Below are 18,492 nucleotides of genomic sequence, written 5' to 3'. Positions count from 1 at the left end.
ATGAGACCAAAGTTGATTTAGGAAGCTCTTACCTCAACCCAGTTTAAAACCTAATTCTTTCTCTACGCTGATTTCTCATACGTTTTGATTTCACTCAGAGCGACTGTATCCAGACGCTGGTGTACTCCAGTAAAGTTATTGCTCATGAGTTGAGAAAGATAAGTCATGACGGAGAAAAAGCAGATTATTAATAATTGTTAGAGGAATTGATGTCGTTCTCATTTGCTGTGGGTTAAAATGGAATTCTGTTTTGTTGATTTATTGTGGTCCTCAGCACGCCTGCTACTCTGGAGCAGAGCTACGTAGTGTGCGAGCTGCACGAGAAGGTCAACATGCTCTTCTCGTTCATGAGGAGTCACCTGCAGAAGAAGATTATTGTCTTCTTCGCTTGTTGCAAAGAGGTGAATGTTTTCATAATGTATACCTGTCTGTGATAAAATCACTGTAATAGTCAAATTAAGCAGTGCTGATTTACAAAATTATCATCAAGTCCAGTTCGAATTGCTCAATTAATATTAATATAAAATATTTAATGATGCTACATGCTTCATCAGCACCATTTATACCCCCATTGATTGAATTCCTGGTGTGCTGTTTCAGGTGCAGTATATGTTCCGCGTGTTCTGCCGGCTGCGGCCCGGTATCTCGGTGTTGGCCCTGCACGGAAAGCAGCCACAGATGAAGAGGGTGGAGGTCTACAACGACTTTGTCCGCAAGAAAGCCGCTGTCCTTTTCGCCACGGATATTGCGGCAAGAGGACTCGGTAACAGAATCTCAGTGCTTTTGACATTTGTTCATACTCCGAGATCATAATACAGTTCCCAGAAACCTCTGAATAGGTGTCCTGGTGCAAGTTCTCATCTTTTTATCTGTTTTCCACATCAGTAATGATAGTGCTTCGTCTGCAAATGTGGCTCAGTTTCGGTATCTGAATCTCGTTAATCTGGAGCTGGGATGTTGGCGATGATGGGAGCTGAGTGCAGGATTTTTTTTTCGTCTGAGCTGATTAGTGATGACAGTTCTAGCGTGTCGCAGTCAGACAGAAAATCCACAAAAGTTCCTGGAGCATATAGTCAGAGTTAGGAGTGTAGGATGGCTCTGTCGTAACACTGTAGATAATACCTCGCTTGCACAATATGCATCACAGTACTTAGGTTGACCAACCAACTGACATCAAAACAAACACGTTACATCAAAGTTGTAAAAATTTACTAAAATGTGTTGTTTAATATGAAGACAAAAATCATATATATATATATGTATGTAAAAACACTGCCCAGCAAAAAAAAAAATTATGACTTGGATTTAACTAAAGAAAAAAACAATCCACTGGATAATTACAGCAGTGATTTACATGGTTCAGCTGCCAACGAGGTATGTAATCATAACTGATGCAGTGAGTAGTTTCTCATTTCTTAACCATGTGGGGAGACCCACGTCCTGTGGTCGTGGCAAAGATGTTACTCTGCTTCAACACGGTCAAATTATTGGCCTGCATCAATCAAAGAAAACAACTAAGGAGATTGTTAAAACTACTGAAATTGGATTAAGGAGCGAGTGATGCATTGTTAGAACTTGGAGGCAAAGTGGTGTGCCGTCGTCTTCAAGGAAGAAATGTGGTCGGAAAAACATCCAGAAAGAGCGTAATGGAAAATCACTTGGTAAAATCAAAGCTAAACAAAAAAAAGTAGAACTCACAGCTGTTTAATAGTGAAAGTCAGTTTCACACTTGCCATGCAAAGAGACATCCCAAGGGACTGGGAATAAACAGCCGTGTAGCCTTAAGAAAATCACTCATCAGTGAGACTAATCGGGGGAAAAAGCTTTTAATTTTTTTGTAAAAAGAACAAATGGATAGTGGAGCATTGGAAAAAGGTCATGTGGTCTGATGAGTCCAAATTTACACATGATTACTGTACAAGCCCGTGATGCAGTGTTATGATCTGGGCTTGCTTCAGTTGGTCAGGTCTAGGTTCAGCAACATTATTTGCCCCAAAACAGAGTCCAGCTGACAACCTGAATATACCCAATGACCAGGTTTTTCCATTCACAGGTTTTTTTCCCCTTTGATGATGGCATGAGTATATTCCAAAATGTCAATGCAAGGATTCGTCTGACTCACATTGTGAAAGAGCAGTTCAGGGAGCGAGACATCATTTTCACACATGGATTGGCCATAACAGAGTTCATACCTTAACCCCATTGAGAATCTTTGCTGGAGAAGGCTTTACATATCGATTGACTCTCTCATCATTACCACAAGATCTTGGAGAGAAATTAATGCTCCTCCAGATGGTAATAAATGTGGTGACTTTGCGCAAGCATATCAAAGTGATGCCTCGGTTGTAATCAAAGCAAAAAGGAGGTTCAATAAAGGAGGTTCTTATAAAGAGATGTTGTGATAACAATGCTGTTTCATGAAAATAGAATGGATTACATTAAGCCATTTTGTCCTGCTTTACTTAATGTAAGGCTTCCAATAATATAAAGAAGATAAATGAGATTAGCAAATCTGGTTATTGTACTAGATTTCATTTTGCTATGTTGTTCTTGTTTTAATTTTTTCCATGTTCTCTACAGCAGTGTGCCTTTTTTACCCCCTACTAAAAGCATGACTCTTATTTATGTATAATTAGATATGTATCTTTCTGTGATGAAAAGATAAGAGTCTTTACCTATAAAATATAAGAAATAAAGAAAAGTCCTCCTCCAAGGCCAGATGTTTGTAAACCTGTAGCATGGGGCATGCTTTGCTAACATGAGTATGATTTAATTTGAGATCTTTGTTGATAATAGACAAAATCATTCAGTGTATTATTCATTCTTTCTTGCATAAATGATGAAAGTGCTGAGCAGATGCTGAATAATTAGTGATAAAAGGAACTGGTGGTAAATATTTTCAATTTGGTTTAATTTCTGTGTATTGTGCACATAATAAAAGTGTGTTTGACACATGGAAGAGGTTTGGCATGCATCCATGTACTAAGGACGAAAAGGAAAATACTATTAATATATATTTCAAGCAAATATCTTCATCTCAGTACAAGCAAATGAGTGAAAATAATTGTGGTAATCTCACTTATGCTACCAGAAAAATTTGAATATTCTAAAAAAAAAAAAATTCAGACCAGCACTTGTTCAGTGTAAGTCTAGGAAAGGCTGTGAGTGATTGATTTTAAGCATGTGTGTGTCTGTGTTTATGTAGATTTTCCTGCCGTGAACTGGGTGCTACAGTTTGATTGCCCGGAGGATGCCAACACGTACATCCACAGAGTTGGCAGGACAGCCAGGTATTGAGCAATGTCTACTTGTTGTATCTAGTCGTGTTAATAATAGTAACAAACCCTAAAAAAAATCTCAGTAGATGGCAGTATTACTCAATATCTTAGTGTTACAGTGCTGTGCCCACTGTGATAGTCTATCTAGTCATTACATGTTTTTTTTTTTTGTTTGTTTTTTAATGCACTCTTTCCACTTAAACCTTTGTTATTTGTATTTCCCAGCACACAGTAATCATGCATGTGGGAATTTTATAAATGTAGACTGGTCGAGTATATGTCAATGAGGACCAGTTTAGTTTAATTACTAATTACCAGAAAATTCTACATATCTGAGATAAACGGTAGCTGTATCCCACTTTCCTAACTATATGCCATCGTCTATGCACTACAGTATGTAGGTGCGGACATCAAACCTGTTTGTTTAACAATGGCAGGAAAAATTACTATGCAGAAATTATGATTCTAGTCCTCCAATATGTTCAATTCAATATTCCGGATATTCACATTAACTGCCTGAATGGCCCAAGAGCATAAATCTTTTTTTTTTTTTTGTCAATTTTGTATGTGGTCCTAGATCCGATGTGCGTCATGTGACTTGAATGAGTTTGGTCAGATTGAAATTTGTGCGTCCGGTGGTTTTCTTCCTTCTTCTGGACCTCAACATGTACAGCTGACGTGTCATCCCAAGCATAATTTTGCTAAGATTATACCTGTTGTAACTTATGTGTTTTAACCCAGATAACATGAGCAAAGATCTATCGATGTGAGCTTATGTGCTGTTTCAGAGGACAGATAAATGTGAACCTGCATGCAAATCCGATCTGACCAGATCATCGGAATTGAGCAATATATAATGTAAACGTTTCTTAAGGCATTAATATTTCAGGTGGTTTCAGAGCCCCTAGCAATATAGAAACAATAAGGTTATTGAGAGCTGTCTTACGTGTGTTAGATAGCAGTGTACATTTGACCATAGTAATGTGTCGGATCAAACGCTGAAGTTTAAACTTGGGAGAAACGACAAACTACCTTATGGTGTACCTTGGGTCATCTGTCCCCATCAGAGCAATTTATTAACATTTTAATTATGCAGTTTTAATTTTTTAAATGGAAGCAAAGATATGTGGGTTTAATCCTTAAAAAAAATTACTGGGAATTTGTAGTTCTAATGGTGCGTTCCCACATTCCCACTTTGATCCTGAACTTGTGCAATCTCAAGATCGTAGAGCGGGAAGTTGGTCAGAGTTCAATGAAAAGCCTCAAATTAGTCTTAAACTAAGAAATGAAGTTGCAAATGAAACAATTATCGCAGTGTGTAAGTTATTTGGGGGTTTCTCCTTACTGTAGTTTGGGACCTTATGGATCGTTCAGGATTCTTTGTAATGGAGCGTAGAGTCAATTATTCCAAAATTACCCTGGTTCTGCTAAGAACTACTACAAACAAAATCAAGTGCACCCATGTGATCACATGGCAACACAGGCCAAGATGATGGATACTGGTCGATTCCCAACAAGTGCAGTCCTAGCTTAATAGTCTGTGAGGCTGCATTTCAATTTGACATGTAGTGCCCTACATATGGCGCTAGAAGGCTTTATTTCCATCAACAGTGTAGTGCACGTCAATAGAGAGGATTAAGAGATTAAAGGGACAGCTATGGAGTGTTCAAGAAGTGTTTATTTTTCACTGAGATGGATGCAATGAAATTTTGCACAGTCTTAATTTAAGTGTAAATAAGAAAGGTGTTCACAAAAAGGACTATATATATATATATATATATATATATATATATATATATAAAAAAAAGCATAAGTCTTGACAAATTGCATGGAGTTGGAGAGAAATATTTCCTGATAAGTCTTGAGAATTTAAAGCAAATCCTGAGGTGTCCTATGTATTATGTAACATTTTGTTGGGTAAATCCTGTCGGTTCATAAAGAGTTCTTTTATTGATGAGGATTGGTTTGGAAAAAATATATCCTGGTAATTCTTAAGCAAATCCTAGGTGACGGAACCTTTATTTGGACGTACAGATGTGTATTAGCTATTTCATTTTCTAATAGCGTCACTTTTACCCTGTATAGCATAAAAAAGAATCAGTAGGAAGGCGACACATGCTTTCTTTGGAAGCCTGATTGAAAATATAGTCTTATTATAATAGAATAAAAGTTGTTCTTTTTAGTGTAAGAATATGAAGTATTCTTTTTTTTAATTTTAGAAAGATGATGACGGATGGTAATTTTTTTTTTTTTTTTTTTAGATTTGAACAAAAAAAAAATCTATATTCATATTTGCCATTCTTGACCAAAATGTTGACCTTTTGTTAATTTTTTTTCTTTTTTTTTCCTTGTTTGCGGAATTTCTGTGGCTTTTCTATCAAGCACAATTTCTATTACTGTAGCCTCATTTTATAAGCATGACCTCTTGCGTGTTTCTGTCTCATTTAACATCAGAGAGTTCTAAAGGCAGGATTTTGTGCACGGCACACAATTATGCTGTTCACCTGCTGTTGAGTGAATGTTGTGTGTGTGTGTGTGTGTGTGTGTGTGTGTGTGGAGCATGACTGAGCTTGTTCAGGGCCCCTGGCTGAACGCTGACACCATTTCTCTGACTCTTGGTAGCAGTACAAGAGCTGGATCACATTGCTGATTTTAGACACGTGTGTAGCTCTTGTGTTAAGGGGCACAGCGATTCACATTTTCCCCTCCAGCGCTTATGGGTTTTAATAAGCTTCTTTATCCAGCCAGGTCTTATGCAAAGTGATGCAGTAGACCTGAAGAATCTGAGGTGGGAAAAATAGAAAGAATTGTATAATAAGGTATTAATGTTGTAATAATAAACAGGAAGGCCATGCTGGTTTATATTCCAGAACGAGCGCCTGCCAGAGCGTCTGTGTTTACATTGTAACAACGTTACCTGTCTCTCCTAACAGTCTAGACTTGCTTTTTTTCTCTAAAATTGATCAAAATTGAGCTGTTTGTATGACTTGGCTACATGCAGCCACGGTTAAAGTGGCATGTCGCGTCATATACGGTTGAACGTCCCCAGAATAGACGTGTTATTTTCAGTTGCATTGCACCACTGGAATACTGGCACTAAAATGTTTTCCATTCAATATTTCAAAATGCAATAAGTTTCCTGTTATGCGCTCTGTAACAGAACTCATTTTTCACTGGCAACTCCATGTTGTTTTTCCCCACTTGCTTGACCTGATTAGTCAAGAAATACAATAGTGCTTGATTTCACATGGCAATATTCAGAACCCTTTTTTTTTTTCCCTCAAAGGTCTCTGCTGTGACCAGAAAAATGTTGTTGGCGATAATTTTAAAACATTAACATTTGTTTAGGGATGGATTATTGATGACCCTCAATCTACTTGGATTGGTTGTGAAGGCACACTGAAAAACACACAGTTTAAAAACCATCTTTATATACATTTCGTCTTGACACAATCCTGTCTCACGTGTCTACAGATAATTCTCTCGAGATCATGACTTGTATACAGTACATTTAGAAAAAAATGCATTATGAAAAAATGACTTTTCCTTTATAAGTTTATTTAAAAATGAAACTCATATGCAGTTTAGATTCATTGCATGTAAAGTAAAATATTTTTAAACTTGTTTTATTTTCAATGAAGGATTTTATAGCAGTGCTAATAGAAAAAAATGCAGTATTTAAAATATAAGAATTTTCTAAGATCAATCAAATCCTGATTTACAGTACAGAAATTCTGAAAAAGGTTAGTTAATTTTTGCACTCTGAATTGGTTGGGGAGCAGTATGGCATGGGGGAGATCAGCCTGTGACACTGATGAGGTATTATTAAAGGCCAGGTTGCTTTGATGGCAGCTTTCAGCTCGTCTGTGTTTCAGGGTCGGGTATCCCACAGATCCTCCATGAGGTTCAGGTTAGGAGGGTCTTTAAGTGCCTAATTTGTTACACCGACCTCAAATCTAGTTAAGTTTAGAGACCAACATATATACATGGTCATTTTCATTATTACAGAATAAGCATAATAATTTAATGATCTGTGGCACCAGTAATGCCTTGTTGATGAGAGAGGTGAGAGGATAACGGCTTGACTAGCCCTAGAGATGAAAGACAGGCTAGAGTAATTCTTATAAAAGCACTCATTACAACCACAGTGAATGGAAAAGCATCACAGAAAGCACGAGACCTCAGACATACTGTAAGCCTGGACTGACTTTAGTCTCGGATTCCTGTTCCTGCCTGATAGGTACCTCAAGTTTAAGGTTTTGTGCATTCTGAGGTGCGTTTCTTTTGACCACATGTTTGGTCATTAACCACATCATTTCCTTTCAGCTCAAACCCTTCTGAGCATTCTCCTCTGACCTTCTTTATCAACAAGCTGTTCCCACTTGCAGAACAGCTGCTCAGTGGATGCTCTCGTTTTTCCACACCATTCTGTGTAAACTCTAGACACTGCTATGTGTGAAAATCCCAGAGAGATCAGCAGTTTCCGAAACACCCGCACCAGCCCATCTGGCACCAGCAACCATGCTACGGTTAATGTCACTGAGCCTGCATTGGTCCCATGTACTGATGTTTGATTTGAAGATCAATTGCAGCTCTTGAGTTGTTTCTGAATGATTTTATGCATTGCACAACTGCCAAATGATTTCCACAGGTGACTATAGATGACAATAAAGAGAATGGTGCGTCCATGTGGGCTGGATGGAGTTTGGTTTTAACATTGCTTGTAAACGAATGAGTAGTTATTGAACACCAAACCTACTGTATGTCCACTGATGAAATACGTTTGGTGACAATTGGAAACAATCATCATTGACCAAGTGATTCCTTTAAGAAGAATTGTGCTTTTTTTATCCCTGTGTGCAGGTATAAGGAAGGAGGAGAAGCCTTGCTCATACTTCTGCCCTCGGAGGAGAAAGGCATGATCGCTCAGCTTCAGGAGAAAAAAGTTCCCATCAACAAGATCCAGTAAGAAACCGGCTCTGACTGATAAACACTGTTGTGGGAAGGGCTATACTGTGTGTAGAACTATGGATATCTACAGTATGTACAGGTCTTTCTGAGCCTCAGGTCTATCCAAAAATAGGTTTGCCAGGGTGCACTTTGTGCAGTTAAAAAAAGAACTTATTTTGCCTACTAAAATTCATTTCAACTCTGGTCCAAATCAGTCAGTCAAGACAGGATTATTGTCTATAGCTTTGTAAGCCTAAAGGAGATTATTGCAAGATAATTATATTAGCATTACATTCTCTAATAATCTTTAGTGGTGTTCTTAAGCATCACCATATCTGTTTGTACAGTAACCATACTGTTGGAGAACTTCACTTTCAGCACCTTTTATCTCAGACTTTATCGAGGGCAACACTGATAGTAATTCAGCCCATGCGACGTCTTCCCGTATCATGGAGAGAAGCTCAACCGTAAAATCCGCAATGTTGCGCTACTACTTCTAAAAACCATTGGAGACATTTTACACAGATATTCTATTAAACTTATACTTCACACCAACTAAAAAAAGGTGCCAAAACATATAACGTAGTTAGATTTTGCAGCAGCCTTTGAGTCCTACCCCATAGCATCGCGAGCCAGAAGTTTCCCAAATCATAACGTGCGGAGCAAAGATACTTGCAATCTTGGTGCTGATTGTTTTCTAATAATCTAATAAGAACCCCTTATACCCCTTATCTCATTACACATATGAGCAGTTAAGGGTTAAAGGCCTTCGTCAAGGGCCCAACAGTGAAAACTTGGTGGTGCAGGGGTGTTAACCTGGGCCCCTACCTGAGACACGCTATCCCTGCTCTATATTTTTCTCTCTGTTTAACTTAAAAAGGCACTTTAAACAGTTACAGAGAAACCAGTACATTATATATCTCTGTCGGAAAGCATAAATTTGCAGCTTTACCTTTTAAATGGTACAAAGAACTGACATTGAAGAGTCTTTAAAAAAATGCCACAGAAATCTCAAAACAAAACTTTTTTATTAGTATTAATAGGTCCTGTTAAATCCCTTTTTTTTCTATTTGCTTATTATTCATTTGGTTATTCAGGCATTTTAATTTAGATTAAAATCGAACAAAAATTACAATCTTACAATTTTTATCTTTATCTGTGCCAAAAAACAGTCTGTTGCCAAGGAAAAAATAGCTCAGGCTATTTTTATTTTATTTTTTTATTTTTTTTCTTTTCTTTTTTTTCTCCTCTACCTTCCCATTCTACATTAGTAATCTACCCAAGCAGTGACACGCTGTTTGTTGTGCATAAAAAAAAATTGTGCAACGGTTTGCAACACCTATGACTCTATCTTCATGATGCAACTGACACTTGTGCTAAAAGCGTTTTTTAGCTACGTCCGTTTAGAACAGGAAGCAGAAGTTGTGAGTGTAACCAACCTGTGGTCCAGCTGGCTTCTATGTCTGAGTGCTGTGGTTTATCAGCAGGCAGCAGTTCTCAGTGCTGCCGTGTGAGGACAGAAGATGGCCACGTGCAGCCGCCTGGCCTGATGATAAACACCGGCAGCTCCGGTCTCACATCGGTGCACATTTTAACTGTTGGCTGCGAACGTATCAACAGGGAATCGATAGTGCTTCAAACGAATATGCAGCTCGGTATTAAGTTAGAACCTGCAAAAAAAAAAAAAAACGTGGAATGGAGAATACAACCCCTTTGTTGTCATATGTAACACGTTTGCATAATCAGTGATGGCAAAATCTGGAACTGTAAAGCTCCGTGAACCGTCGGTTTTAATGCATATTAATGAGTCATGAGAGAAAAGTGATTTATGAGCTTTTAGTCGTGAATGTGATCAGGCGTATTGCTGTGCTGTGCTGTCCCGTGCAGGGTGAACCCAGAGAAGCTGACGTGCGTGCGGCAGAAGCTGGAGGCCTTCCTGGCCCAGGAGAAGGAGCAGAAGGAGAGAGCTCAGAGGGTGAGTGCCGGTCCCACGCTGCCTCTGATCTATCTGTCTTTAATCTGCCTCATTAAACTACAGTTATGGCACGGCTGTTAGGGATCCCAGCTGAAGCTTTTGTGCCTTGTGACTGTTGCTTGAGGGATGTCTTGCTAATCTTGATTTCAGGGAGCACGCTGTGTAAATTGGGATGAAAACAAAAACCTAGCCATTTCTTTCGTCTAAAGGTGTTGTGAACTTCTGCTCATGCCTGGTGTTCTCAGCATTTATTTCTACCTATATCAACCTTTTTTTTTTTTTTTGCAGTGTTTTGTGTCTTACCTTCGCTCCGTCTTTTTGATGAAGAACAAGGATGTGTTTGACGTGTTTCAGCTAAAACTCCCAGAATATGCCACGTAAGTAAAATAAATAATATTCTTTTTTCCCCTGACATTAAGCAGGTGATGGTTCGGAGCAGCTGATGAACTTTTTTAACGAGTACAGAGTAAGCAACCGTCCTACAAACAGTCCCAAGTCTTGTTTTCTGGCCTTGAGAGCATATTTAACCACTTAATCATTTAGCCTATACACTGAACACATTATACATTAGGGGGAGTTAATGTGCACAAGATAACCTGCACTTAAATTGTTACTCTGGTTTGTCTCAGATTTTGATGATTGGAACATTTCCAGAATATTTCAAGGTATGGTGAAAAGTCTGTGCATATAATAAATAAATAATGAGACCACTGCAATTTATTCTTTAATTACCATTTCTACAACCATTTCATGCAAGATCACAACGCCCTTGATTAGCAGTCTATAATAAGCATCTCACTGTAACGAGCACTGTTGATTGTTGAACCTTTTTTCTGATAATATTCCAATACTGGCCCTTGAGCATCCCAGAAAACTGAAAGCATCGATTTTCCAGTTGATGGTTGACTTTAGAACTTTTACTTGGTTGACGATGGAGGATTTTCCATTACATACTCTGTCATTTACTCTCAGGCTCGTAGTGATAAATCCATGTCTTGCCACCAGTAACGATTACAAAAATAAACTGATGTAACACGTTCACATCTGCAGGAAGACAGAAGCCTTGAATGGAAAGAGCTGTTAGGATAACCAGAGTGCGGAAAATTTTTGACTCAGCCTCGTAAGGTAATGATTAGGCGAGCACCAGAATTAAATCATATTTAATAAGGGGAAAAGTATCAAAAAAATCATAACCTGCTGTGATCATCACTCTCCTCTTGCCCTGTGACCAGCTGGATGGCAAAAACAGTGCTAGGAGCACTTCAAAGGTAATTGGAATTTTAAAAATAACCATTGACCATGTGGGGGGGGGAAGAGTTGAAAAGAAAAGTTCTAAGAAAAAGGGTGCAACCCTGGCGTTCCTGGCACTGAGGTATAGCGAGTGTTGAGTTGCTTCCATCCTTAAAATCTTAAAGATAGCAGTATGCAAGAACAAGGTCAAGCTGCAGACACTGGGGATAACAAAGCTACAGACTGGTAGAGGGTGAAATGGAATCTCTACTGACAGGGATGGCTGCTACCTCATTCAGTGACATCGAGTGACATTGCAACACGGTGGCACACTGAAACTGGGTTGAAGTGATCGGCGAGGATGGTTTAAATCAGGCTTCTTGGCTAAAGTCATGCAAAGCCAGAGAAAAAAACCCAAGCAGAGGTTTGCAAAGAGCGCAGGAGGTGGACTGGCCATTTTCTCTCATCAGTTTCAAATTTTAAGCTTCGGGTTATCTTGGATTTAGACACAGATCTGGAGAGGCCTACCTACAAGGGAGGACTCGGGTATATTGCTCTTTGTAAGCGATGCATGAACCAAACCATGCACAAGGAAGAATGTGTGCTTCATTGTGCTCTGACCATCTTCCCCAAGTTTAAAGATTCTATCTTTTTTTTTTTTTCCATTGAAAATCTCTGAAACGTTATCAAGGGGAAGATCATATTCCAAGCCATCAAACATTGCTGAGCTGCTTGACTTTTTGCATTGAGTGGCATAAAGTTACTCAGCAGCAATGTGACTGGCTGCTGGAGAGCATGCCAAACCACTGTGCATGACCACTATGATTGCACATCAGGGTTCCACCAAAAATACTGATTTCTGGGAATAACAAAACTTCAGACTGGTAGAGGGATCCTGAGGTAAAAAACTGCATCTTTTTTTTCCTATTTTGATGTGTTATTTTCTTTAAATGAATGCTCTAAATTATATTGTTTCTTTTGAAAATTGGGAAAACATTCATTTAAACTGGTCATTGGGATCACGGTTCAAAAGGTCCCAGATTTAAATCCCACAACCACTAAGTTGTCCCGTTTTTCAGCCCTTGAGCAAGGCCCTTAACCCAAAACTGCTTTTTGCCTTCAGAACTGGCTGAATTCTTTGTGGCATGGATTTAACAAGGTATTGGAAAGTTGCTTGGAGATTTTGGGCCATATTGGCATGATAGAATCACACAGTTGCTGCAGATTTATTGGATGAATATCTATTACACAAATCTCCTCTTCCACCATATCCAATCTATTGTATTAAAATCTGGTGAGTGAGAACAATAAACTCTTCTCATATTCAATATACCAGTTTGAAATTATTTTAGCTTTGCGACATGACGCGTTAGCCTATAATCATAAAGGGATGGATAGCAATGCCATCAAGTAGACTGTGGCATTGGGGGGAAAAAAGGCTCAATTGGTACAAAGTAGGCCTCAAAATCTCCTCTACACCCTCACACTACCACTACCATCCTGAACCTTGATTTCTTGTTGTCTCTGCAGAAGTTGAGACTCATCAGACCAGGCAATGTTTTTGCGATCTCCTTTTATCCAGTTTTGGCCAGCTCATGCGAATTGCAGCTTCAGTTTCCTGTTCTTAGCTGACTAGAGTGGCACCCCATGTGGTCTCCTGCTGCTAGCCTATTTGTGCCAAGGTTTGACGTGTTGTGTGTTCAGAGATGCTCTTTGGAATACCTTGGATGTACCAAGATGTTGCATTTCTATTCTTGTAAATGTTTATTTTCTCTTTTTCAGTCCTTTCTGCAAAAAACTTAGAGATGGTTTTGTATGAAAATCCTAGTAGTTTTAGAAATAACTTTTTTTTCATTGTTTCTCATATAATACTATTGTAAAATGCACTGCAATTTAGTTAATCTGCACTCTTCTTTACACTTGCCTTTAGTTTTTGTATTAATTGAGTGTTTTTGTAGGTCTCTGGGTCTAGCTGTCCCCCCACGGGTGCGTTTCCTGAATAAAGCTCAGAAACAGAAGGATGAAGTGACGCAGGAGATAAGTACTGCAGCTGACGCTGACTCTGACGAGGAGCTAAAGAGCTTTAAATCCCAGTTTAAAAAAGACCAAAGTAGCAGCTCTGAATCTCAGTCTGAAGATGAGGACGACGAAGAGGAAGACAGTGACGAGGAAGAAGAGCAGGTGAAATCTGGAGGCCAGTTCTGCAGTACTGATGATGACGATGAAGATCTGAAGGATATGGACCTACTGACAGTTAAACGGAAAGATGTGTTTAATGTCAGTGAAAACCAGGAGGAGGAAGAGGTGATTTACATAAAAATACACTCACATCCTGTGTTTTCTTATTATATGGGGTGTCTGAAAAGTCAGGAACAAATGCGAATATGTTTGGATAATTCCACAAAAAGATACGGTGGCCAGGAATATGGATAGAAGATGAGAGTGAACATGTAGAGAATAAGTTGTAAGTTTAAGCATTTTTCTTTAAAAAAAAATCTATCCAGGGTCTCTTCATTCGTAATAACTAGGACCCCACCATGTCTGTTTTTGCTTAAAGTGTGATACTTCCACTTCAGTTATATTAATTGCTATGCTACACAATCAAATGCATAATTAAATATTTAATATGGATAAGATTATTTAAAAAAAGGATTTACAATACAGAAATGTCCAGAAACTAACTTATGCACTCAACACATAGTTGGGGCTCCTTTAGTATGAATTACTGCGTCGGTGTGTCATGGCATGGTGGCAATCAGCCTGTAGCACTTCTCAGGCATTACTGAAGACCAGGTTGCTTTGATAGCAGCCTTCAGCTCGTCTGTAGTGTTTGGGTTTGTAATTTTTTATCTCATTAAGCACAGTAATATCATGGTCACCAAACCAGTTAATGGTAGTTCTGGCAGTCAGGGCAGATGCTAAATCCTGCTGTAAAAGGAATTGGCTATCTCCTATAAAGCTTGTCAGCAGATGGAAGCATGAATAGATGACCGAGTTGACTTTGGACTTGATAAAGTGGACTATCACTAGCTCATGTCGAGCTGGCCGAATCATCACTGTGGACGTACTGTGTATACGCATACATATTTTATCTATACACACTGATCAGCAGTAACATTATTATCCCAGACAGATAAATTAAATAATATTGATACAATAGCACCTGAAAGTGCATGAGAGATATTAAGCAGTGAACATTTTCTCTCTGAAGTAGATGTGTTGGAAGCCAATTAAAATGGTGAAGCGAAAGGATTTGAGCGACGTAGACAAGGGGCCAAATTGTGATGGATAGACGACTGGGACAGAGCAAGTCTAAATTCTCCAGATCACAATCCAAATGAGCATCAGTGGGATCCTGATCAGTAGGATCTTGCTTTTTCTGATGCTGGAAAGCAACTCTGATTCATGGAGGCCTCACTCACCTTGTAACTTGTATCTGCTGTAAGGCCATGTGAAGTCTATGTCTCAAAGGTTAGGGTTGTTTTGGTGGCAAAAGGGGGATTTATTCAGTATTAGGCAATCTGTCATCATGATGTTTACCGAAAGTAACATGCAGGTCAGAATGCAAAACAAAGATACATACTGTATGCTGAATAATATATAATAGAATATGTATCTTTGTTCTGTATTCTGACCTGCATGTTATTTTCAGTAGATCCCTCTAGACATGACAAATTATGTAAACACATGCTTGTTTACTTCCATCGCAGCGCAGGGAATGCAACTCTTCTGAAGGTCTTTGAAGTTTGGAACAGAGTCAAAACTATGAGTCACAGACGTCTGAGATACGCCGGACCTTAGTGCAAACGCAATACACAGCTCTTTGTAGTTGCAATCATTATGACTCCTGTTGCTTTTGTTTATGTCCTCAGCATACACTTTAAGTCTTAAGCAGAGTTTGAGGTGTGAATGTGCGTGTGTCTGTGTGCGTGCGCGCGCGTGTTGCTGCGTCTGTTCTAAGAAATGATTGAAGAGTGCTGAATGTTCCCTGCAGGTAATAATGTTATATCTGTTCATGGGCTGAGGAGCTGCTGCAGAAGTATTGACTAGAAAAAGAAATGCAATTTGTCTTGTAGTCTTGCTCCACATAAGATCAGGATGTACAGTACACCACGAGAAAGACGTGGTACACAGTTCACACCAGCCTGAATTTTTTAGTCGTCTCAAATGCCTTATGCAAAGTGGGTTGTGATCATCCATCTCATTTTTGTGTTATGACGGTGCTTACTATGCATAATTGTAATTAATTCCTCATTATTTATATCATCTCATTCCGTCCTCCCAACCGCTACGTCTTTTTCAGACTGGGACCTTTTAAACGGCAAAATAAATTCTGTCCAGCTTCTCAGAACAGGTCTCTTATGAACATTCTGATTGTTGGAATATGACACACACACACACAATGTGTGCTGTAATGTTCTTATTCATGAGGTTTTCACCAATAGAATTGTTTTAGGTTCAATTTGACGTTATTTATATAGGCTAATTGTTTTCGAGTTATTGACTGTCGGATTAAACCGAGAGGTGGAAAGAAGCATAAAATTGCTCGTCTGCAGTGCTGTATCTTCGGTTTAGACGGAGATCCAGCTTAAATAAAAAACGGAAACGGTTAAAACGTTATCGACGTAGAAAATCGATGCACTCTACAGTCGATATTTATCCCCTCCCCCATCACCCACACACCATTACGTATGTGCACACAACCCCAAATGTAAGGTTTTGAAAATATGTCAAGTTTAACAAACCCTCAGCAGTTATTCCTGCATTGTATCAGTTGCTGCATAGAATTGTGTATATTGTGAAAAAGGGAGGATTACACCCCTAATTAAACCCATTTAATTTAAGCCTGTAAATTAGGTATGTAGTTGGTTCATATTATTATTATTATTATTATTATTAATAATAATAAGCTATTCGTATTTTGAGTAGTAGTAGTAGTAACAGTATTGTAGTATTTTCAGCCCCTACTATTATTGTACAATTTTTTTTTAACCCAAAAATCGAGACCTGTAATTTGCGTCGGGTGGTATAAATTAAAAATCGGGTTCTTCAGAATCATACTGATGTTTTTTGTTTTGTTTTTTCAATTAGCATTATTTAGGGTAGATGGTTGCATCTCCCTCGATTTTGCACCCACACCACAAATTATGAAACCGTTTATCCGGGTTTCCTGACCAACCTTGAAAAAGCACTGTGATAATTCAAAACCAGCTCTAAACCTGCTTTGTTGAAAATTATTCAGCAAAAAAACTTCCTCTGTTTCTATACTGCCAGTTCAAGATCAATTTTGCACAAAACTTCAAGCTAAACTTTTTCAGCTGGGAATCCTTTCTCATAAACCCAGAAAGTTTGCACCAATGGCTCTTGAAGTATCAGGCCCCGAAGCTAAGGACCAACTTCCTTATTCAAGTTAAAGTAAGAGATCACTGTGTGAGTGAGCCGCGTAGAAAGGCGCGTTGTCATGGCGACTGGGCTAAGCTCTACCTTCTCTTTGCACACATCCACTAGACTGGAGCGGAGTCCTGAACTTGGACATCTTTATGGCACCAACTGAGTTGCATCAGTACCATCAAATTTCAATATCCTAAAGAATATGTCTAATCAGCGTCAGTGAGCATGCTTTGTACTGATTACAGCACGGCGCTCGTGTAAAAATGTCTACGCGCTCAAAAGTGCGGTTCTAATTTATCATCCTTGACGATTTTATCAGCATGTGATTCAAAAAGAACATCAGCATCCAGACCGACAACAGAACAACATAATAAAACACCTGAATGTGTGTGGAATAAATTTAAAAGCAAGCACAAATCCCTCAGCCATCTTCCTCTTATCATTCAAGTTCGCATAATGTTTTAAAATGAAAAATTGTGAACTTTGAACATAAACTCCTTTATTTTAATGTGGGTCAAGTGAACTCGATCAACACTGTTGAGACAACTTTGCATTGTGGTAATTAGTTAGACTTTTCACCACTAAAACAAAAAATCTGTTGAACCTCTAAATGTGACCCCAGACAACCCCACACTGAGAATCACATTTTTATCTTTTTTTTCCCCCCGTTCTTGTAGGATTTCAACGGCAAGAGCAAAAAAGTGTCCAAGTTTAAGGAAGCAAAGAAAGCTCAAAAGAGAAACTTTAAAGTGAACACCAAGAAGGTCTTCAGTGAGGATGGAGAGGTACGTTGGTGTTCATCTCCGTCATCATGCTTGTGGAAGAGCATGTCAGGTTATTTTGTGGTCCTTCACTTGACCATACTAAAGTTATACTAGAGACTGAACTATTTACAGTACTTGCAAACTTGCGCCAGTTTGACATTAAAAATATTTTCCTTGTTATGTTAAAAGACAAAAAGCAAGTGCTGATCAAATAAATTATTATTGCTACGTATATTTGTATCATTTTAATTATAGGAGATGAATTTGTTTTCATAATCATTTTTACACTTTAGGATTCAAGACTTGCATATAAATATCTACTACAGATGATCTAAAGTCAGATTGGTGCCATCTTTAGTAATAATGATTTATTATTGGTTTTGAATCCCCATCTGTATCTCATTAATTCATCTTTGAATTATTTAACACACAATTTTAGGAAATAACATTTGAGCTTAACTAGACATAATAAGCTGGCAAATTTTAAGCAATTGATTACAGTTATTCAAGTAAGCGCTGTTAATTTTGCTAATGTTGGCTGCAGGTGGTGCAGCAGTGGCCTCCGCTACAGAGGGCCGTAGTGCCAGATGACGAAGACGACAATGACGACGAGGAGGACACTGCAGGCATTAACGTGGAAGCAGCAAAAGAACGACTGCGCAGGGAGGATCAAGAGTTTGACAAGAAGGAATACAGCAGGAAGATTAAAGAGAAACACCGGGTAAGCTTGAGCACTTTGCTTTTTATTACCCATACAATTACAATCTCCAGGCTGATTGCATGGCTTGTTCTAAGCAATTTAAGCGATAGATTCATTTTTCATATTTACATTTCTGCTTCACCCTCGACTCTGATTTACAGTGTGTTCTGAAAGTATAGCGACTCCTTCGCATTTCAGGCCTAC

The 18,492-nt window shown here is 38.6% G+C and overlaps 1 protein-coding gene across 3 annotated transcripts in view; it reads left to right on the top strand.

Moving 5' to 3' along the window:
- ddx10 (DEAD (Asp-Glu-Ala-Asp) box polypeptide 10) overlaps window positions 1-18,492 on the top strand; it is a 52,424-nt gene that overhangs the window by 6,125 nt on the left and 27,807 nt on the right. For all 3 annotated transcript variants that reach the window (XM_053478695.1, XM_053478696.1, XM_053478697.1), the window contains exons 7-15: window positions 275-401; window positions 601-763; window positions 3,206-3,290; window positions 8,142-8,243; window positions 10,116-10,203; window positions 10,492-10,580; window positions 13,392-13,737; window positions 17,502-17,609; window positions 18,133-18,309. In XM_053478695.1, coding sequence (XP_053334670.1) covers window positions 275-401; window positions 601-763; window positions 3,206-3,290; window positions 8,142-8,243; window positions 10,116-10,203; window positions 10,492-10,580; window positions 13,392-13,737; window positions 17,502-17,609; window positions 18,133-18,309 — 1,285 coding nt within the window. The remainder of the gene's footprint in view (window positions 1-274; window positions 402-600; window positions 764-3,205; window positions 3,291-8,141; window positions 8,244-10,115; window positions 10,204-10,491; window positions 10,581-13,391; window positions 13,738-17,501; window positions 17,610-18,132; window positions 18,310-18,492) is intronic.

Source organism: Clarias gariepinus, chromosome 19 (assembly GCF_024256425.1).
Source record: "Clarias gariepinus isolate MV-2021 ecotype Netherlands chromosome 19, CGAR_prim_01v2, whole genome shotgun sequence".
Lineage (NCBI taxonomy): Eukaryota > Metazoa > Chordata > Actinopteri > Siluriformes > Clariidae > Clarias > Clarias gariepinus.
Note: the sequence above shows the minus strand (reverse complement) of the source record. Positions and strands in the feature narration are given on the sequence as shown.